At 41.7% G+C, this 23,388-nt stretch overlaps 1 protein-coding gene across 1 annotated transcript in view; it reads right to left on the bottom strand.

Annotated features, from left to right (window-relative positions):
* Positions 1-23,388, bottom strand: part of RGS9 (regulator of G protein signaling 9) — a 707,657-nt gene that overhangs the window by 362,473 nt on the left and 321,796 nt on the right. The window contains exons 6-7 of the mRNA XM_069199876.1: positions 20,336-20,394; positions 4,366-4,442 (exon numbers count right to left, since the gene is read on the bottom strand). Of these exons, the coding sequence (XP_069055977.1) occupies positions 4,366-4,442; positions 20,336-20,394 (136 nt within the window). The remainder of the gene's footprint in view (positions 1-4,365; positions 4,443-20,335; positions 20,395-23,388) is intronic.

Genomic DNA, 23,388 nt, shown 5'->3' with positions numbered 1-23,388 from the left:
AACACAATGTCTGATAGCCGCAACAATGGTCCAGTGGCATGTTAATGAGGAAATACTTAGACTTCTGGCTTGGGTGAGTCCAGAAATCAAAGCACTAACCAAAGACAGCCATGGTGGTCACATGGATTCCAAACAAGATAAAGGATAGGGCTGTACCAGGGCACTGGATGGGTGGACCGAGGTTGGGGGCCTCTGTAGAGGAACCAATTAAGGTATAGATAAGTCTCAGAGAGGGTCAATACTTGCAACCAATTGCAAAGCAATGTTGCAGAGAAAGGAACAACAGGAGTGTTAAAAGAAGTATAGGACTAACAGAAGATCTGGAGGGTAACCAGTTCTCCGTCATTTTTTAAGTTCTGTGCCACAGGAGGAAGAAAGCACCACACATCTATGATGGAGAAACCCGGAGCCCCAAGAATTTCCAGTCATTGATAGAGGGAAAGACCCAAAGGATGTTAAGTTACTGTGGACACAGGAAGGTGGATGATGTAAGCTTCTATCAACAATTAAATGCAAGAAGAAACACCTCCCATCGTTGGGGAGGGGTGGGTGATAATATGAAGGATGTGGCATGAGATGCAAGACTTTTTCAGAATATCTACTACTATCCAACACCAAGAAAAACTCACCGAGCTGGGCTGCCACATTACTGCTCTTTTGCCATGTCCAGTCTCAAATCAGAATGTCACCAGCCTTCCCTCTCTCCACGAAGAGACTATCCCGATCACATTTATGACCTTGCCCACTTTAAAGCAAATAAGGGCGAAGTTAAAGAAATCTTAGTAATGGCTTTCTGTTGAGCTGAGGATAGAAAAATTGTGCAAATGCGGTGACAAAATGGCTGAGCTCAACAAGTACAGGACCTACGAGAATAGAAGAAAAACTTTCAAAAACACATTTTTGAGCTCAAGGCTTCCTTCCTCAGAATCTAACTTCACATTATTAAAAAGGTGAATAATACACTCATGCCATTACTATTCCTGAATCAGTGACAAAGAACGAGGCATTCATACACTTTAAAAAAAAAAAAAAGGTGAGAAACATGAACTTGACCATGCTTTCCTCCCACTCCAATCCTTGCCCGGCGTACTGCAGAAAACTGTTGTACAGATGACTTGCTTTGATGAGGTTTGTTAGGCTGAGATCACCCAGACCACTGGTGGGTTCAGTCTTTCCAGTTGTTTCACCAGCTCTGTCACTGCAGTGCTTGTCAAGGGCATAAACACCGTATTGCTCTCCATTGGACAAAAGTTGTGAACTCCAAAACAAGCCCAAGGCAATGTTCTGACTGCCTCGAGAGGTTACATGGATGATCTCCGCAACTTTTATCCTATATTGTGTCTTCCCTGCCTGAGGAAGGTTATGGAAATCTGTTAGGCCAGTCCAATAATAATAATAAGTATTATTATTATTATTATTTATTATTATTACTATTATTATTGTTATTACTAATAATAATTATATTATATAATAATAAGAAGAAGAGTGACAGTGGTCAAAGGTGATCCCTATGTGCTGTCGGCATGCACTTGCGGATGCTACGTTTTAAGTGCATCTTCTCTAGGCGTCAGGTTAAACACTTTATTAACTGATGTAAGATCCTTCATCCAACAAACACTATTAAAATGTTGCTTGATTCAAACTCTCCCTGACCCTCAGAGAGAACCAAATACCGATCCTTTCAGATCCTTTCACTGGGGTACAGCGAACACATGGCCGATGCAAAAATTCACATAGTAGCAGCAAAGTATTTAAATAGTCTTAGGCAAAACTCCAAGATTGAAATATTGAATATATAATTTCACATTAAATGTCAAAAATTGCGTTACTATAACACCCAGGCACTCTGGTTATGGTAACACCGGAGTTGGTGGTTTCTGACATCAGTTATTGGCTTCCATGCTGCTGCCTGGTCCAACGTTCCAGCAGCACGTCATTATTCCGCAGCAGGAATTCTCATTGGGAGCTGGAGATTAGTCTTCATAGGTCACTCAAGGACATCGAGACAGGGAGCTCAAGCCTAGCATCTGATCAGGCTAATTATAATTGCTCAGACAGTAATTTAAACTTGAGCATCCTTTCTGGGAGAGGCTGCTTAACGAAAATTATAATTCTGCCTGTAACCTGGGGCTGGCATGGGTGACAGGCGTCCAAAAACGTATTTAAGGGCAATGCTTTTTCCGACCTATTGCAAACAACCATTGAACATGTCATCATGATTATATTAACTAGGTAGCAACTGAAAGTGTTTAGTGGTGCCAGGTTACTTAAGAGTATAGTGCTTAATTTGCATTCAAATTGATTTTATTTAACTCTTCCCTACCCGAAGACAGGCTTACAAAGGGGCACCGTCTACAGCATATCGCGCGACAGCCTACCAATATGATACACACATGATCAAAGCTTGGAGAAAACACATGGAAAGAGAATGGGGACCAGGGACAAGGACAAGAAAATACTGAAGCTCTAATGGAGGACACTAAACAGTGTGCCTCTGTCACTGCCCTTACAGAATGAGTATTTTCTTTACTTGTTCGTGCCCTGTGAAGACCACAGGGCGATGGTTATCATTTGTGCTGCAAAGGACTTTGCATAAAGTCAGATACGTTACATCAGCATTCGGGAACAACAGTATGGATGAAAATTGATAGACTTTTATTACATTCCAGTGATGATAAAAAAGAGAGTTCGGTGTAGAAAAGGAAGTAATGCATTTCGGTCTGTAAAATGTCTTCATCATCGAACTAGAGTGCACTACATTTCTGTGCTATAGAAACAGAGAAAGTCTCAAAGTAATTTCAGCGATGCTGAAGAAAGAATTCATCCTGAGTTTGATATAGAAAACAGATACATGGTGTCACAATGTTCTAAACATATTCATCAAACATATGAGTCTACTTGTTCAGTTTGTACTTCATTAAGTTCAAAAGTGCTTGGTCATATTATTATAAAATTATTCATGAATTCGCATAATATTATTCGATTACTATCTTTGATATAAAATCACTTTGCTGCTTAAAACATCTTCACTTATTTACTGATGACTATTGCATATTGCAACTCGCTAATCACCATGGTTCGAAAAATCGGGTGAAGTTTGGAAAAATCAAAATGAACCATTCTGTGAGACAATTCATTCACAAAGCATAATGAGTCTATATATATCTCTGATGCAAATAAAGACGTGTGATATAGGCTCCACCTTTTCTTAGAAGTTCAGAATCTATATGTGGCCGTTCTGTTTCATCGTTTTGTGTGCCATGGTAGTTTTCGCCCATTAAATAAACACTATGGGGCATATTTATACTCTGTTTGCGCCGGAATTGCGCCGTTTTTTTTTTACGCAATTCTGACGCAAAACGAACTCCATATTTATACTTTGGCGTTAGACGCGTCTAGCGCCAAAGTCCATGGAGTTTGCGTAATTTTTTAACGTGGACACCTACTTTGCGTTAATGATATGCAAGGTAGGCGTTCCCGTCTAAAAAATTGACTCCGAGGCATGTGCGCCGTATTTACACTCCCGGGCAAAACTCACGCCCGGGAGTGGGCGGGTAAAAAAAAAATTATGTCCAGCTGCTTTTGCGCCGTTTTTTAGCGCCTGGACAAGGCAGGCGTTAAGGGACCTGTGGGCTCGGAAGGAGCCCAGAGGTGCCCTCCCATGCCCCCAGGGACGTCCCCTGCCACCCTTGCCCACCCCAGGAGGACACCCAAGGATGGAGGGACCCATTCCAGGGACATTAAGGTAAGTTCAGGTAAGTTTTTTTTATTTTTATTTTTGTGGCATAGGGGAGCCTGATTTGGGCCCCCCTACATGCCACATGCCACTATGCCCAATGACCATGCCCAGGGGACAGAAGTCCCCTGGGCATGGCCATTGGGCAAGGGGGCATGACTCCTGTCTTTGCTAAGACAGGAGTCATTTCAATGGGGGTTGGGAGTCGAAAAAAATGGCGCAAATCGGGTTGAGGCGAAAAATTTGCCTCAGCCTGACTTGCCCCATTTTTTGGCGCCCAAGCTCCATATTCCCCTACGCCGGCGCTGCCTGGTGTACGTCATTTTTTTTCACGCACACCAGGCAGCGCCGGCGGCTAACGCCGGCTAACGTCATTGAATAAATACGGCACCCGCATGGCGCTTCAGAATGGCGTTAGCCGGCGCTAATTTTTTTTACGCAAAAAGTATAAATATGGCCCTATGTGTAACCATTCTATCCCCTTATCTGGTCAACCATTCATGTGATAGGTTTCACCAGTGATCTAGTATACTAGTATGTTTGTTTCTTACTATCAGTAATCTCTAGTCATTTAAGTTGATGCTTGTTAGAGAGCACAGTTACCTTACCTACGATGGGAATAAACTTACTTGTACTGCTCTTTCGCCTGCATGACAACGAAATCCCACTTGTGGTTGATCTTTGTATTTAGAAAGCTGTAATTTTCCTAAAGAAGAAAAAAAGACATAATGAAACTGATGCCTGTGCACACTGAAGGGAATAATGTAATAATGTTTTAGGCAAAAGGCTGGGTGTATACGAGTTGGTTATAGAAATGAACTTTGTTGTATGCTGTGATACCTTATTAGAACATCTTTTAACTAACGGGCTTTTTCCCAAGTTCGGGATATTGCAGGCAGAGTATCAATGGGACAGAATGTCGTGACAAGAATATCAAGGGAACAAATATCGAAAGGTAAGTTTCTATACATTTTCTGCATATAGCTCCACATACACATACCTTGGTTATCTGTATGTATGTATATATATATATATATATATAAATATATATATATATATATACATACATATATATATATATATACACAAACATATATATATATGTCTTCAAGGTACGTAGATGTGGAGTTATGAATAGTAAACACTTACCTCCCTCTGTGGGGCTTACCTCTTAGATATTTTGTTCCTCAGTAATCTTGTAATGATGTCTGTCCCCTCGATATTTTTCTACCTTTGATATTCTGCAATATAATCCACATTTTGATCTGCTGCTTACATGCTGATCAGAATGCTGTGGTAAGGACCCATCTACCTTCTCGTTAGTTAGCGTATGTTGGACCAACATAAAGAGTGTAAAGATTTGAGCTTTTGTGCAGGCACCTTCTGTTGGTGGCATTCTTTCAGCATGTACCAATTATTGCAAAGTATGCGGCGTTCACAACCCACTAGATATAAACATAAAGATAACTTTGGTATGTTGTCTGGAAGGTCCTGCAGGCTCATATGCTGTAGCACGATCTATATTAATAAACGGCATCACAACCAGGGCCAGGATGGCATGTTTGGCCTCCATACCCAGACCAGAAAGGCTGCACTGAACTCTAACCTATTTCACATGGTTTCGAGTTCACCAAGTCCGAATTAGGGGGTCAGGATGACAAGTCCATTTGCCTTCAATTTCTTCTTCCCTTTAAAATCCTCATACTGCTGCTTTCCTTGAACTCCTTCCTGTCTCGAGAATCGTTCTATCCCTTGACTTCCCATGTCAAGGCTACTAAATGTACGTTTAGGTTTATGTATTGCAGCCGCGGGATATGTTGTCTTTTGGAAGAATTCACGGTCGCCGAACCAGGCGGACTCAATCCAGACTTTGTCCCTTCACCTCGACAACATTGTGTTAACCCGGGCTCAGCACACGGGCTCATCTCTATTTATCTCAGTGTCCTTATTGCCAAACAGTGAGAGGTGTTGAGATTGGGGAAACGCCACCTCTAAGCCAACTGGGCATTTTCCTCTACGGAGTTTTAAAAATATTGCAAGTGTTATAAATCGCAGATGTAGACTGGTTGTAGAGCTATGAAGAGTCCGATAGCGATATCGAAATTTCTTAAAATGTTGGACAGTAACGTAGTATGATTGGTGTCAGTGCTTCCTGTTCTAGAGCTCTGTGGTGATTACATTTCTTCCATCACAGTTTTGTTCTCTGGCTCATGAACTAAATTAACCTCGGTTATCAGAGCGACACTTTCTGTATTCTCTCTGCTTGAGAACAAATATAAAAGACTAGTTTTTCCGTCGCACTATTCCCACTTTTTATGACAGATTAGAAAAATAATACTGTAATTAACCAGAAATTTCCCAATTTGTTCAATAGGGAAAGTAGCCTTTCGTACCCACTAGGAAGCATTGGGAATAGCACGTGACCCTAAGGGATCGGGTCCCATAAGTTATTATAAAAGTCCTGCTGTTTGTCCGGAGCATTAGTGTCAATATGCATCACTTTATTAGATGAGGCATTTCAATATGTTACTTAACGTTGAGGTTTGTTTCGGAAAGAGATTCAAAATCACAATATCGAAATATCAAGAAATCTTAGGCCTGATTTAAAGCTTGGCAGATGGACAACAGGTCAACCTGGGAAAGGCTATAGCATCGGCTTCTCTGAAGGGAGATGGCCCACCATATTCACAGACTCCCTCTAGGAAGGCAGGGATCTTGGTGTTTTCCACCGAACCACTGCCATAACTACTGCAGTGTGGGCGCTACAATCTTGCCAGGTTGGCACCTTGCTTAATGGGCCCACTGAGAAAAGTCTTTGATTTAAAATCCTAAACTCCTAAAGTGGGAGGCATTTTCATGGTATTTAAACATAGGACATGCAGACATTTATTGTTAATATGTCCTTACAGTGACTAGCACCCAACGCCTATTTTTCACTGTGTCTGTCCCGCATAGAGAACCAGATTACAGGTTAACATTGTAATTCTGTATCTTGGGAAAGGAACTAGCTACAAAACTAATTAAACAAGTATTTTTATCAGTTATTACAAATTAAATTTAATGGTGAAATCTGATTTTAATTAATATTAAGGAAATGTACCTTTTAGAAAGTTATCTTTTCCTTACTGAAGTTCCTAGATGCCAATTTGCATCTAGCATCTGGGGAGTGGGGCACATTCCTATCCCTATTGGTCCTAATCCTCCAAAGCAAGATGGAGGATTTCTCAAGGAGGGGGTCACTTCAGCTCTGGACACCTTAGGGATGGTCCTAGCTGAGGGGGTGACTCCTCCTTGTTTTTCTCATTATCCCTCTAGACTTGCCGACAAATGTGGGAACTCGTCTGGGGGCGGGCATCTCCACTGGCTGGCGTGCCCCGGGGGCATTGCAACACCAGGCCTGAGCCTTTGAGGCTCACCTCCAGGTGTCACAGTTCCTGAAGGGGGGAGGTGTGAAGCACCTCCACCCAGTGCAGGCTCTGTTTATGGCCACAGAGAGCACAAAGGCTCTCACCCAGGGGGTCAGAAACTCATCTCTCAGTGGCAGGCTGGCACAGACCAGTCAGTCCTACTCTGGAGGATTGGGTAAAATACAGGGGGAATCTCTAAGATGCCCTCTGTGTGCATTTTGTAATAAATCCAACACTGGCTTCAGTGTGGGTTTATTATTCTTAGAAGTGTGATACCAAACTTCCCAGTATTCAATGTAGCCATTATGGAACTGTGGAGTTTGTTTTGACAAATTTGCAGACCATATACTTACTATAGCCACACTGTACTTACAATGTCTTAGAATAGACTTAGACACTGTAGGAGTATTTTGCTCATGCAGCTATGCCCTCACCTGTGGTATAGTGCACCCTGCCTTAGGGCTTTAAGGCCTGCTAGAGGGGTGACTCACCTATGCCACATGCAGTGTTTGGTGTGCATGGCACCCTGAGGGGGATACCATGTCGACTTTGCCTTTTTCTCCCCACCAATACACACAATCTGCAATGGCAGTGTGAATGTGTTAGGTGAGGGGTCCCTTAGGGTGGCACAACTCATGTTGCAGCCTTTAAGGACCTTCCCTGGTCACAGGGCCCTTGGTACCACAGGTACCTTTTACAAGGGACTTATCTGTGTGCCCGGGATGTGCCAATTGTGGAAACAATGGTACATTTTTAGTGAAAGAACACTGGTGCTGGGGCTTGGTTAGCAGGGTCCCAGCACACTCTCACTCAAGTCAGCATCAATATCAGGGAAAAAAAGGAGGGAACTGCAACAAGGAGCCATTTTCCTGCATGACACCTGTGGTTTTCCTACTACAAGGTTCAAAACTTTGTTCACCTATTAACACATTTCCCATATGTCATTATTTTGTAAATGTGTGTACACCTTCACTGCATAGGAATGTTCAACTTTCAATTTTCCAAGTGTTGGCAATGTCAAATTGAAAGGACTACAACTACCATGATGCCTTGTTTTTGTATCTAGAAAATATGTTGGCAATGTGATGTTGGTCGTTTTCTCTTTACTTCCATATATGCACAGATATCAGACATTGTTCAAACCACATTTTATGCAATGAATTCAAAGTGGATTATTTCATGTATTTTTTCTGTTGTCACTTTCTTGTCATTTCATTGAAGTGATGTAATTGGTTTCACAACTCAGAGTATGTTAACTTAAAGGTTTTATATCATGTAATGTTGTATGCAGAATATAAGTAGTAATTCCAATCACTTTACTTAGAAAAGTTCAGATGATGACCAATGTCATTAATCCTACTAAATTATGTAATAATCTGAATTTTTGCTGCTAGACCTTGGAATGGCTACCCTCTCATTTCTCTCCCACACTGAACTGGGTTGAATATGTAGTATTGTTTATGTACACTTCCTAAGTAATCTTTTTCTTTTCAGGACATTTCTTCATATGCCTTTTTTTGAGGTTTGAATGTGTGTAATTTAGAATGTTTGGATAAATATCAAAAACCACGGAAAGGTCTAAACATACTATAAATACCAATTTATTAATGTTAGTTTGCTTCATTTGTAGCTCAAAATACATTTGATGCATAATCCAGACTCTTACAAAAAAAAATCCTTGGATTTCATATTAGGTCTTACACCTAGAGTACGTGGACAACCATCTGCCACTGAGGATACCTCGACTCCAGATGAGTATCAAGCCTTAGGGGAGGACTCCACTCCTGCAAGTCCAGGTGATGTGGAGCAACTTGGCCCATCTGGTCTGTCTGGGCAGACAGCTCCAGTGAGTCTCACTCAACCCTCACCTACACCTCCCACCCCAGCTGTTACAACAACTCAGCCAATGGAGATCTTCACTTCCTGTGTCCAAAGGAGCGTCACCCCAATATTGTGCCCCACCTCCCCCAGTTCTGGCTACTGTTGCGCCAATACCACCACCACCTCCAGCTCAGCCAGGCCCCAGTGGGATGTGGCACACTGGCTCAGGGGCACAGTATAGTGGGGGTAGGGTACATGGGAGGGAATCTGTGGGCCAGCAAAGTGTGGCCACCAGGTTCACTGTCACCCAGACCACCATTCATCAAGTCTTGGGATCCCCACATCAGTCCCAAGACATAATGGGCCAAGTCCTTACAGAGCACCGGAACATTAAGCAGTTGCAGAGGGAGCACAATCTAGAGATGCAAACTCTAAACTTAAATTTGAGCTACCTGAATAGGGTGCTGTTTGACATTTACCACCATATGTGCTGGGCTTTCCCAGGAACATCTAACCATGTCTGTAACCCTATGACATCTGGGCCCACTACACCTGCTTCAGCCACAGACAGGGAGGCCCTGTCACAAGCAGAAACACCTGCAACCACCTTAGCCCCTACAACTGGGACCCGCTTCATTTGAAGGGGACATTCATCCGAACCACCAGGAGAGGATGGCAAGACATCCACTACCACCAGCAAGAGATGAAGAACCTAATTTCCTTCTGTGTGTGACTACCATTCATTCTGTGGAATAGATTCTGTACACATTTACCTTTTTAGATGCCAGTTGTATTTTGTACATTGGACTTCAAACAATTTTGCTTCTAAAATCATAGTTTAATTCACCATGATTGGCTCTTTTTCGTGGTTTTCCACTTTGTCATTTGGTTTTCATCCTGTATGACTCAGGTTGTATTTCTTGTAGTAATTGCTTTTTTCTTTCTTCCTTCCGTCATTATTTTAAAAATGAAAATAATCAAAATAATTTTTCAACAAAAAATGTTATATTTAGATAATGCTTCTCCCATGTTAAAAAAAACATAACAAACACTACACATCATAATGTAGAAATCTCATACATTAGTAAGAATAGTTTGCAAAATGAAAAAAAAAAATTAACACATGCATAAACAAAATAGTCTGTCTCATTTTTGTTACATTTCCAGACCTTGACACCATGGAAGAACAGAATATAATCATATAAAACAGATTCAATAGGCAAACTATTATTGATTCATGTCATCAGCTGGAGCAAGACCTCCTAGGATCCCACATCAAAAACACCAATAGTCAAAACCATTGCAGTACATAGTTTTGTGACCACAGGATCATTCCAATACATTGTGGCAGAATCTGGTGGTATGTCACAATCAACTTCAAGTGGTGTGCTGCAAACATAATCTTCATACAATAATGAGACACATCAACAGTTTCATACATGTAACACAAAATGAGGATTTTTCAAATGTGAAGGGAGATGAGTATGCTATGGGTCTACTTACACATGTGGGCAGGGCACGTTAAGCAGCACATACTGCTTTTGTGGCAACATTCAACAGGAAACAAGTCTAATACAATCTCATAAACTTCTATTCAATCACTGTGCAATTTGTCTTTGTACAAGATATGTAAATCCAAAGCGTATGTGTTTTTCATAAATCAACCTATGTTCCCTTTGTACTTTGCAACATTAGCATGTGGCAGCAAATGCCAAAACTTTGAAATGTCCAAATGAAGATGACATGGTAACGGATCCCAAAACAGAATAACAGGGAAAAAATAACTAATTTACATGACAAAATAGACACATTAGAAATAACAAATAATAAGGGCACATTTACTTAGAACAATCAAAAATAAACAATGAAAATTAAAACAGTAGTCAATGTATCAGAAATTTCATCAACAAACATTTTTGCCCTGGAATTTCCCAAACTACCCATTCCTAAAAACATGTCCTGAACAGACTGATATGCTTGTAATATTGCAAGTTTTTTTGGACATTGAATGTAATGTTAGGTAAAGCTATACTTACATTCACGTGAAGAAGTTGTCAATGACATCCTGAAGTACATCAATTCTTTCTTCTTCACCACTATCATCTTAATTTGGCATTTCAACATCCTCACTGGGTGGCTCATCATGGTCTCCATCCTCTGCATCGTATCGGATATTCCATCGCAGGGCTATGTTGTGCAACATGCAGCAGGCAATAGTGATCTTGCACATCTTAATGGGTGAGTAGAGAAGGGCACCACCAATTTTATCCAGACCGCAAAATCTGGCCTTTAGGAATCCAAAAGCTTGCTCCACTGGCCTCTCTCTGTTCTTCCATGGGCCTCAATGAAGCAGACTTCCCCTGGCCTTGTTGAATTCTTCAGCGATGTTACCAACCATGGTTGGTCAGGATAAGCTGAGTCTTCTTTATGCAGTAAAAAATATATTGAGCAAAAATATCTAATTCCATTGTACATTCTTAAACTCGAAATCAAGCAAATAATCATATTGACAGATTGAATTTACCAACAAGCCAGGCCCTCTTAGGTCCAAGTTGTTACATTTGCAGGGGTATGCTGCTGTTATGTAGTACAAATGAATCATGTTTTGAACCTGGGAAATGGGCACACATGCTTGAGATGTACAAATCAGGTAAGCAGGCAACTTGTACATTGACTGGATGGAAGTTCTTCCGATTGCGGTTTACCTGTTCCATTGCTTGTGGTGGCACTAAGGCAATTTGTGTGCCATTAATTGCTCCAACCACATGTGATATGCCACCCAAAGCATAAAAATCTCATTTCACATTTGCAAAATACTAATTTTGTGGAAACTGGATGAAGCTGTTGGTGTGTCTCATCATTGAAGAAAGGACTTCTTGTAGCACACTACTGATAGTTAATTGTGACATGCTTCCTGATACTGCCACAGTGTATTGGAAGGATCATGTGGCCACAAAATGGAGTACTGCCATGATTTTCACTATTGGTGTTATTGAGGTAGGATTCCTATTGTGAGGCATGATATCAATCAAGAATAGTTTGCCTATTCAATCTGAATTTTTGGATAATATTGCTCTATTCCATGGTGAAGACTTGAAGCTGTCGTCTTCTACCTCTCTCTGGGTTCATATGTTTGCATTTATGACAAAAAAGACAAATCACTTTAAATGGGCAAACAGTACTTTGATAATCACACACATCTCATGTCTTTGTAAAATTCCACATGTTCTTGTGACAGATATGTAAATATCCTTTTTTAGTGATGTTGCATCTTAGAATAACAATGGTTTACATGTCTGATTTTTTTTTCAAATAATGTGTAAATAATACATTTAAAATTTATTTTTTACAAGTGTTTTATATTTTTCACCAAATTACGTCAATGGAAGTATAAAATAAACTGTGTCATTATTGCATTTAAACACCGTGACACGTTACATATACTTTTTCAAATGTATCATAAAACAGGAATGTACACCTTTTTAATGTGTAAACAAACTAGTCACCATTTTGAGTGGTGGTGACGGACTTAACATTTGAAAACATACTAGTTCACATTCTAAAATGGCTGACGCCTGACCTTGCCACCAGGACATTTGCAATCCAATGGCAGAAATTGCCAGCGTAGTGTATGCAAAACTCCATGATGGACATAGCCATAGGCTATCATGTGTGACAGCAACGTACAAAACCCAATGGCTGTGTCGGCCTCCGTTGACAATCGCATTTGTCATGTACATGTACACAGGGTTATGCAAAAAGCTCACTTACCTCCTAACATTGCAGCCAACAATACCTTCTCCACTTATGCTGCTGTTGTTGACTTCTGGGAATGACTGTTCCAGGAAAAGCAGGTGACAGAGCCCCTAACTTCTCCGCTGAGGAGTTGGAACTGCTGACCATGGAGGTCTTGTCCCTGTACAGCCAGTAACATGGGAACCCAGAGGAACAGGTACATTTTGAATGGAAAATGTATTTCTAACTAACTAGTTCTTTTAAAACAGAGGCTACATTGTCCAACTTAGTTCTTGAGTGAAGTTTTGTTATTGGAGTGTGTTCAACTCAATAATTTAGCTGAGAACAAAATGATGTTTAACAAAGTTTTTGAATGTCTGTAAATTGAAATAAAAAGTTCTCTGGATGAATAAGGAGACTTTTCATTTCAATGTACTCACAATTCAAAATTTTCCATTTACAAACTGCATTCCTCCTAATTTCTGTAGCCAGTAGAAAATGTGCCTTAAGTATAATTGAAAATTACAGCCATATGTCGAAATTAGAGAAATGTAAAGTTCAGAAAAACATTTTCAAGTTCTGAACTTGTCTGAATCTTTTTTCCACATTAAATGTATCCCATTGTCTGAGTAATGAGTATCTGTATGTTTTAGACATGGAATGGTGCCACATATGGGGAAATGTATGTCCTGAGCTGCAAGTACATATGACACACGGTCTCAGTCACCCATACAAATATGTCCAATTTCTACACACACATGTTCATACATCCCCAAAAATGTGCTCTCACTGATACACATGACAGCCCTTCCAGACTGCCCTTAGTCATAGTATTTGGGTCTAACCATATATCTAGCTCTAAAAACATTAGTCATTAAGACAATGAAGCTGGGCGTGGGTGTGTGTGCCAACAATGTACAAGTTGTTTAGCCTCCAGTATCTCGCAATGATTTGTACTGATCAGAAGTAGCTCTTCCTGCAGGAAAAGTTTCAGACCCCTGTCCTAGATGATGTTTGGGGCCTGGATTTGTAAAATGAGGACATGAAAAGTGATGAGGGTACTCAACAAGTCTCTACAAATTAGTGTTTCCTAGGACATAATATATTTTAGAAAATAATCTGTACTAACGTTTCAGAAATGCTTGTGACAGGTTTTACAAAAGTGTATTACAGCGACAAAAACAAACAAAACCTCACAAAACATTTTTAATTTCTTTTTTCGTACCCATACAGGTCCATGCTCATCAGAAAAAGGTGGTAGGGAAGGCCATCGCCAAGAAGGTGTGGGCCCTGGGGGTCTACAAGCGGCCTTCCCTGCTGTAAAAGGTGGGAGGACCTATGACACTGGTTTTATTTTTGGAGCATTTGTATAGTGCTTACATTAGTGATGAATAATTGTAATGGACATGTTAATTCTGGTGCAAGCATTCATCGTGATAATGGACACTTACATCAAAATTAAACATGTTATATTTCTGTAACTTGTATATGCAGGTGTGTTTATTTAAGAATGATAAGTGTTGATGATAAACACTTATACATTACACATAAAACCACTTTTGAGTTAAATTATTTTTAATGATTAACAGAAAATGCAACAGAAAATCAATGTGACATTGATACATTAATGAAATGTTTTAAGTTTAGGGGAGACATTGAATGTGCATTTCTTGTAAACCCACTTGTTGCATTGTGTAGTGCAATTACTACATTTTATTAGATTTATGTAGTTCAAATAATGTGTTATGTCTGTGATTCTAATTTTGTAGTTTAGGGAAAATGATTAAACACACTTGTATGGACGCATTTTGATTTCAGGATTAATGTGACTTTTTGTGTAGGTGTCTATTAGCATGAGGGCAGTGTGGACCAAATTAGTGAATGTAAATAAAATGTTTAGGTGTGTTTCTTTAAATTTCTTAAACTACCACATTACACACTTTGGTCATTTTTGTACTATTGCTTGCAAGTATTTTTTTAAAAAGCACAAGCCCAGAGCTAATGTATACTCATAACTCTGATGGGAACATATAAAAAAGTCACTTACCTTCGGTTCCGGTGATGACTGGGTTGAGTTTTATCCTGGTCCAGTAGCAGCAGAAAAGATATGACTTGTACGATCAGGTACATGGTGGCAAGGGAAGTGAAAAGCAGAAAAAAGATAAGTTTCAAACTTATTTGCTTTTGATTCCGCCAACTCAAATGTCGAGGTTTAGTCGCCACATTTATGTCGGCGGGGAAAGTCCATCTTGATTGGCCCAGTGGTAATACTGGCAGTGGTCCCACCGACAGCCAGTTTTGCCTACCGCACTGACGATGAGGCTGTAAAATTCTGGTGGTGATAGCAGTTCACTGGCAGACTTTTGTCTATGGGCCCATCAGCATCTTAATAATGCGGGCAGTCCGCCTAGTCAGAGGATGGATCATCCGATGGAAAAACAATGCTGGGACCGATTCCACCAAGATCTAAACCAGGCCCTATGTCAGAAGGTAAGATCTTTGACCAGGACAAATCTGGTTCCTGTATCCAACCCACAATCCCCTGTGGCCAGCCTAAAATTGTGCTTAGCTCCCGATCTACTGAAACTATTAACTATCATTGGTACTTTATGCTCCTTGGCACTATTCCTACTTAAAACTTTTAAAAAATCATACCACCGGTTCTCCTTATTGGATTTTGTCATTTTCATGGTATTTTGGTAATTAATTTTGTTCTAAATTTCTAATTTGGTTTGGGATTTCTATTGTTTTGTATTTTGATATAATTACTGAATCAATGCTGTATAAATACTGTACCCACTGAAGGTAAATCTCTCTGCTCTGTACAACAGCTACCTGGGGTTGCACTCAGGGTAATTTAGTGACTTTGAGGGTTCACCTCAACAAGGGTTGTTAATATTACTTGAGGTAAGTTGTCACCTAACTCAACTAATAACCCAATTTCTTATACCCTTATACCAGCATAAGCCAAACTCAAAATGACCTGTTTTGTAACAACAAACAGGCACAAACATAATAAAACCTCACTACAACCTATACCAAATATTCAAACACACAGGAGATATTAGAACCTAGGTCATCTCACTGTCAAGAACTTAAACCCAACTGCCCTTCTCCCCTCACCTGGAACTCACTGTGAAATATCAAAATCATGAGGTTGGGATAGGTCATAGGAACCAACTATAGGCTTAGCTGGGGTGGAAGGGATTAGCAGGGTCGGTTGGGAGAGAAAACAGACCTGGGCACTAAAACAAAAGTGATCCCAATTAGCGGACTAGAAAGCTAAACAAATTGGCCATGTTTACTAATCGGGCAGTTTTCAACTTGTAAAAACGAGATGTATTGGTATTATGCAAGGTATAGAAGACTGCATGGATTTGAGCTTGCTGCAGGCAGTGTTTGTTTCAATATTAAGGAAATCAACAGTAAACACTGGCCCAGCAGACCATAAAACTGGCCAGTAAAAAGTCAAAACACGTTCCATACACTGACCTTTCAGACAAGCACATCGGGAACTGCCTGATTGCTCTATGGGCCAGTCTGATCCTAGGGGTAAGATGAATACAGAGGAAGTGAAAATCTAACAGTAGGATGTTTGGGTTGTTTTTGTAAATGACAGAATTGGCGGCCTGCAGCACTTTCTATTTCAAGATACATTCACATACTTGTTTCTACATGCAGGGCTTGTTTTCATGGTTAGGAACTGACAAATATTGTTTAGTTGGGCACTGAATGTTGCAAAAAATAACTGGCTGAGCATTTTAGACAAAGGACCTGAGTATGAACAGAGAGTTAATTCCAGTTGGGATCCAGTTGGGATACAGGTAGCCTGGTGTCTCAAGACACTGGGTGAAGATCTGCACCTAATGAAACCACTACAGTTGAAGGGGCTGCGTGGAGGAGCACAGTTTCCCCAGGTCGACCCTGGTGCAACAAGGGAAAGCAGACAAAGCTCCCCCAGACTACCCTTATCTTTTGCCCTTGCCTGTCTGAAAACAGTACTTCCCTCTCCCCTTCTAGCCCTCCAGCTGTCATTGTCCACGTGCTTTGAGCAGGTGGAAAATATTGGTGAACTTGTCCCCATTATCGGGAAGAAATCAGCAGAAAAGAACCCAGAGACTCATTTACAAGGAGCCTGTGCCACGGTTACATCATTTTTTTGTGCAGCAGCAGCGCAATCTGCTCCACACTGCTCCACATCTACAAACTGATGCATTGGGCCCAATGCATGAGTTTGGAGAGGCCGCGCCACATTACACTTGCACCAGGTATAATGTGTGCAGGGTAGGCGTTCCCAGGTGAAAAGTCACGCAGAACCGACGCAGTGAAATTTACAACTTTTCACTTTGTTACTCTGTGACTTGATTACATCAAAATTCTTACTCCTGCTCAGACCAGGCATACGTACTGTATTGACGCATGGCTTTTAACATAGGACTCTCCTCTGTGTTCTGATGCATTGCTGGACTTGACTAGTTATGATGCACCTCCAGCAATACCTCACTTTAGCGCCAACAGATGCGTCAGGATTTCTGATGCACCCTTAAAACTTGAACCATGGAGCTCTATATTGTAAATACAGTGCATTCATGGCGTCGTTTGGGCATTTGCGGCAGGCACAAGAGAGTTGACGCGTCAATGCCGATGCATCAGATTCTTGTAAATGAGGACCTCAGTTTTCCAGAGTCCTACTTGTTACACCCTATTCAAGTGACATATATAATTCCTGATTTCTTTCGGGAATACCAGCTGAAATCAGAGCTCAAACCAGAACCATACTCCAGCAACCTTAAAATGAGCAAACTTCGTAATAAATCAAACGACCAACATATGTGTTGAGTCAAATGGTTGAGTTAAATGGACAAATAGCATTGACACAATTAATTCTGTGTGTACATGTTCCTCCGCTATCACCGTTATCAGTGATGCCTGCCGATTTCTGACTCATACTAATGACACCTGTGGTTTTCAGTTTATGCACGAGCCATTTGTTTGCGCATGAAAGGAACACAACATTGCAGATTTCAGAAAACAAGTCTTCAATCACTGAGTTGTCTGCTGAAACATGATAAATATTTATATTACCACAAAAACCTGTGCACACCTTAGAGGTATAGAAAGGCCGGATTCTAACCTTATAGTCAACAATACAGTAAACCAGCAGTAACCTGTGTATCAAATAAAGTAGTCTAATTGCAGTTGTTAGTACAACAAAACACCGTTATTCATGTTGACGCAACTGCGGAAATGCGTAGCGTGAAAGCCTGTTCAACTGAGATCCCGCCATCACCAACGGCCAACGGAACTTCTCTAGGTTGGAGATGGCAGGCTATCCGCATCCGTTAATATGGGCAGATGGGCCGCCTCATTCCAGAGCCATTCCTTTCAGAAGTAACTGCTAATATGAAAGCCATGATGGGAGATAAAATGAAATCCTGATTAAGGTAGGTGGTTTATCTGGTTGGTGAATTATCCGAGTTTTGTTGATTGGTTTACAGCAGGTGTATTCACAAGTCTATTGGGATGAACCCCCCTCCCCAACAAAATTATCACCCCCAACTTGTCACATTCTGAAAACGGAATTGTCTTTTGTCTTACTTCTTAAGCAAACTAGCACTGGAGTTGGTAGCACAAAGTTCCTTGTGATTGTAATTGTAAATGTATTTATATAGCGCTTGCTACCCCTGTCGAGGCGTCGGAGCGCTTTAACCTGTAGGGGTACCCACATCAATCAGTGTTAAATTAAGATAATAAGTTGAAATTGCTACATGGAAAATGGAAAACAAGTGCTAATGTCAGTGGAGAGGTGCAGCAGTCCTTTGGATTCATCCTTAGTCAGTTTCTTCCTAGTGCACGCGAAGGAATCCCTAAAAAGAGCAGAACTATTTTTTAAACTTGGTGTGTGAGAGATCTGAGCTTATTATGAATCGTTGAACCTAAGAAATCAATGTGAGGGTTAATAATTTACTTGAAAATCTAGAGGAAGCAACAACACACTATTTAGGACATCAGGCTTAACACTTTGTCTTAAGCTTGGCACTATACATAGGTGGTCATTACAACCTCAGCGGTCTTTTCACAAGACCGCAGAGGGACCGCCGTGTGGAAGACCGTCAGTAGTGGCGGTTTGCCGCTCGGCGTATTATGACTGTTGGCTGCTCACCGTCTCTTTTCCGACGGGGAGCCGCCAACAGCCATACTGGCGGCCGGCGGGGAAGTGGAGGTTGCTCCACCTCCACCGCCACGCCAACAGAACACCGCCCACCGAATCACGTCCTGTGATTCGGTGTGGTGGTGTTCTGATGGCGGTGTGGTGTTGGCGGAGCAGCCCCCATGGATCCCGTCCCCTCCCGGAGGATCGGCGAAACAGGTAAGTCGATCGTCCGTTAGGGGGGGGGTGTTGTGTGTTGTGTGGGTGCATGGGGGTGTGCGTATGTGTATGTAGAGGGGGGTGTGAGTGCATGTATGCTTGCGGGGGTGTTGCATGTTTGGGAATGGGTGCCTGTATGTCTGTGGGTATGTCTGTATGGATGTGTGCGTGTATGTTTGAATGTGGGTGTGCGTGTCTGACTGTGTGTGTGGATGTATGCATGTATGTCGGTGTGTGTGCGTGTATGTGTGTTGGTGGTGCCTGCGTGCATGTCGTGTGTGTATGAGTGATGTGATGTTGGGTGTCGGGGTTGGAAGGGGGGTCCTGCCACCTTTGGGGGGTGGCAGGGGTGGTGGGGGGTCTAGGGGAGGGAGTCGGGGTGGGGGTGGGGGGGGTAGGGGAGACCCCTATCAGTGCCAAGGAAGGAATTCCCTGGCACTGATAGTGCTTACCGCCATTGATTTCATGGCGGTTCAAACCGCTGGAAATCCACAGCGGTAAGCCGGGTCATAATACCGCCGGCGGTATAGTGACGCCCACCGGGCTGGAGACCCAGGTCTCCAGCCCGGAGGTCGTCACCACCCTGGCGGGCGGAACGGGGAAGCGGCGGATGACCATGGCGGTAACCACCATGATCATGATACCAAAAATAAGACCGCCAGCCTGTTGGCGGTCTTACCACCGCTTTAACACCGTCCGCCAGGGTTGTAATGACCCCCATAGTCTGATACTTAGAAGTGGAATTCATAATATAGGTAAAGCTTAGCTTGACTGGATGGAGAGAGGGTGCTGAGTTCACACTCACTCCACCGGGCCTGGATGAGAGCAAATAATCCAGTGTAAGTATCCAAATAACGATGGGAAACAGAAGTTGCATGCCAGAATGTCAAAAACAAAAATACCTCGCTACAAAAATATTGTAGCAACAATCTAAATATCAACAAACATCATGATGATTAGTATTTATTAAGTATTCATAACTCCACCTCTACGTACATTAAATATGTCTTCAACTTCGAGGTACGCACATATGGAGTTAGGTATTTTAAATCTATACTTACCTTTATAAACTCAACTTCTCAATATGTTTGTTGTCTATATTTTTGGTGCACATCTTTCGGAGCACAATAGGTAGGACTCAATATTCTGTTACCATTATGAACATAGGTGAATCATTTTTACTACAGGGAACTGACCACTAATAACTGCTGCATAAATATAAATGTTACACTGTAAAGACTAAAAATGAGTGTGCTTTTACTGTACCTTTTCATATTCTTCTAAAACTCCTTTTTTCCGAATATTTTTCTTCGCCAAGTAAATTGCTGGAGAAGGAAAAACGACAAGTTTCAAATGTTGTAAAAGTGAACATAAGCTGCTGGCTCTCATTTAATCACATACTAAACTCTGTGGCCAAACCTTATAAGACAATTTATTGCAATAGTAAGTGGATACTCTGAAAAGGGACTCGCATTTCATTGAGTAGGCAATGTTAGTTTGATGTTAAATCTTCGAAACTTTGTAAAATCCATAATTTCACCAGATGAGCATAATCACTGCACTGTATTTCTGCAAACGAGGAGAAGCACAGAAGACTGTAATTCTGCCAACTTGATGGGTAATTTTTGTGTGTGTTCCTCAGATGCAGGTAGAATGGAAATAAGGGCCATATGTACGAAAGCTTTTTCCCATGGACACAAAATGGGTAAAATCCTTGCGTACATCTGCCCCTAAGTCCATTATGTTTCCATGCAGAACATTTCAAGCAGTGGAGGCCACCGCAAATCTGAAGAGGAGGGGTGGGGAGTGGGGGTACGGATCAGAGATGGAGGGGGGGAATAAAGAACAGAAAAAAATAAAAAATAAACTTACTTTACCGCCTTCTCCCGCCCTTTCCTGCCACCTCACTCCTGTTCCCTTGATGCGGTGTCCCAGCATTCACTGGGACATCAGCACAGGCTCCATGGAAATTCTGACGCTGCTTTCATGCTAAACGTAGCATGAAAGCAGCACCAGGATTGGTTTGGGAGGCTCGGACTGCCGCTCAGACACAACCCTGGGGTCTGTGCAGTTTCTCCAGCCCGGCTATTAAACACAGTGCACCTGAGACGGCTGGCCAAGCACACATGTGCACTTAGGTGCACTCCCTCCTCCTTCCCCCTCTCACCTCCCGTGATCCAGCCCCGCCCCTACCTGCACTGCTGGCTGAGCCAGCAGCAGATAAAGAAAACAATAGTGGTTTTGTTTTTCTGCTACTTGCTCAGCCGGGGGGAGGGGCAACACTCCTTCGCCATAGTGAAGGGGCAGCTCCTGATTTCAATCAGCTCTACTAAGTTTACCTCAGAGGATGTGGCATCATTTTTGCTGGATCTCCTAGTATTCCCTTACTTCTCCTGCTCCCCCCTCCCTAGTTACCTGCTAACCAAACGCTGAAAGCCACATACCCCGAATCCACTATTGATAGGCCAATGAGATGCTAGTGTTTGGAGGGCAGACAACTGTATCGCCTCTGTCTTGTCCCCCTTTTCCACTATCAAGGAACCTCTGCCTCCACCTCTACTGTGTGGCACAGTGCATTGAGAGTATCACTACACAAATAATCATTCTAAATGAACTAATGGAAGATTCTACCAGATACCCATACCAGAGGTGCTTACACTTTTCTTATCACCAGGGACTGACTTGTGTGGATAATTGAAGCCCGTGTAGGATTCATGTTTCACTGTACAGCTATGTCCATTTCACTCTGTTAGCCAATGTGCAGGTTCCACCAGAAGCACCCAGAAGTTCAAGTACTGAATTAGAAACTGTTTGAAAAGAAAGTTAATTATCTAATCCACGTACCAGATATTTTGAACACATTCCCCTGTTCGTGACGTGCTGGTAACAAGTGGACCTCCATCTCCATCATTTTTCACGTTTGCATAGCAGCTGCATGTCAAGAAAATCTCTTGGAGAGTGGGTTCATGACTCAGCGTGAGATCTAGCTGATTGGATGGATAGCATGGTGACTGTAGAATCCTGGTAGTAATGTCAATCTAATGCCCTCCTTCAGTGTTTTGAGTACAGACTAATGCCAAAATGTGCTCTCTCTGCCGGACTGACGGTCCACCCGCTCTGTTTAAAGGGGGCACCATTATGTTACCGCTGGCAGTGTTTTACGGGCTCCGCCAGCAGAAACCTTTCATGGATTGCCTGACAGATTTGTGGCCATCGGTTTAAGCACTGCAGTCCTTCTGGAGTACGTTTGTGTGGCCAGGACAGCCAGGAAAGGCCAAAAGGCCCCAAAGGGAAAAAAATGACCCCAACACCCTGTGACAAAACTTTCAATGTCTCAGGGTCATTATGTTTTTTGTTTTATTTTACAAAAATAAACTCACACTGTGAGAGTTTCCTTTTAGTAAAACAAACATTGCTGAGCAGCCACATAAAACACTCAGCACTTAACCTTACTCAACAACAACGCTTGCAAATTTTCAGTGACTTCAGAAGAACTGCTGGGCTGATGGCACATGGCAGGACACTTGTCAATCTGTAAATGAGGGCCGAAGTATATAGTAAAAAAACAAAAGGTCCCAAAGCTTCCTATAGAATAATTCCAGGTGTATGCAAATGAGTAACTTCTTGTGAATGCGTATTCCCAACAATGTGGATACAGCATGCAATGATATGTCAAACAACTGTAAAATAGTATGTCTGCAGGCGACATTACCAGCACAAGTCTCTGAGTGCTGGACAAAACATTTTTTGCCACAAGTCATAATTTTATTCTCAGGCAAGCCAAATCTAGAACCCTGTTTTCCATGTTTTAACATCAGTAAGTCGTGTGCTTGACCTCATGCTTTCTTGCCACCAATTGTCAATTACTCATGTGATGTAACACCAACAGCTCTACTGCTTTAGAGATGTAACTGACAACCACAAGTATAATGTCTGAATCTCTCAGCAGTAATTCTATATCCACTTATTCCACTTAATGCTGAATCTCAACTGGAGGTTTGTTGCCTCTGATTGACTCACATAATCAAGAAACGAAGATACTTTTAACAAGATTCATGAAGTTTGCGATTCAGTAGACAGACCTATATCTCAGAAAGAGCAGTGGTGGGACAGGAAGGGAATTAGATAAGATATGTCATTTTATTTAAATAGCTAAAATATAAACATTTACATCTAGTGATGGTTGAGGGAGCAATGTTATAACGATACATCTCCCAAAATGTACCCTACCACTGAATGTATTTTGGAAGTTCTATTGTGTGAATCAGAGTTTTTTTGCATGTTTTTCTTTCCTGGTCCTCTACAAAAATGCATATCAT

The sequence above is a fragment of the Pleurodeles waltl genome, chromosome 7, assembly GCF_031143425.1.
Source record: "Pleurodeles waltl isolate 20211129_DDA chromosome 7, aPleWal1.hap1.20221129, whole genome shotgun sequence".
Taxonomy (NCBI): Eukaryota; Metazoa; Chordata; class Amphibia; order Caudata; family Salamandridae; genus Pleurodeles; species Pleurodeles waltl.
Note: the sequence above shows the minus strand (reverse complement) of the source record. Positions and strands in the feature narration are given on the sequence as shown.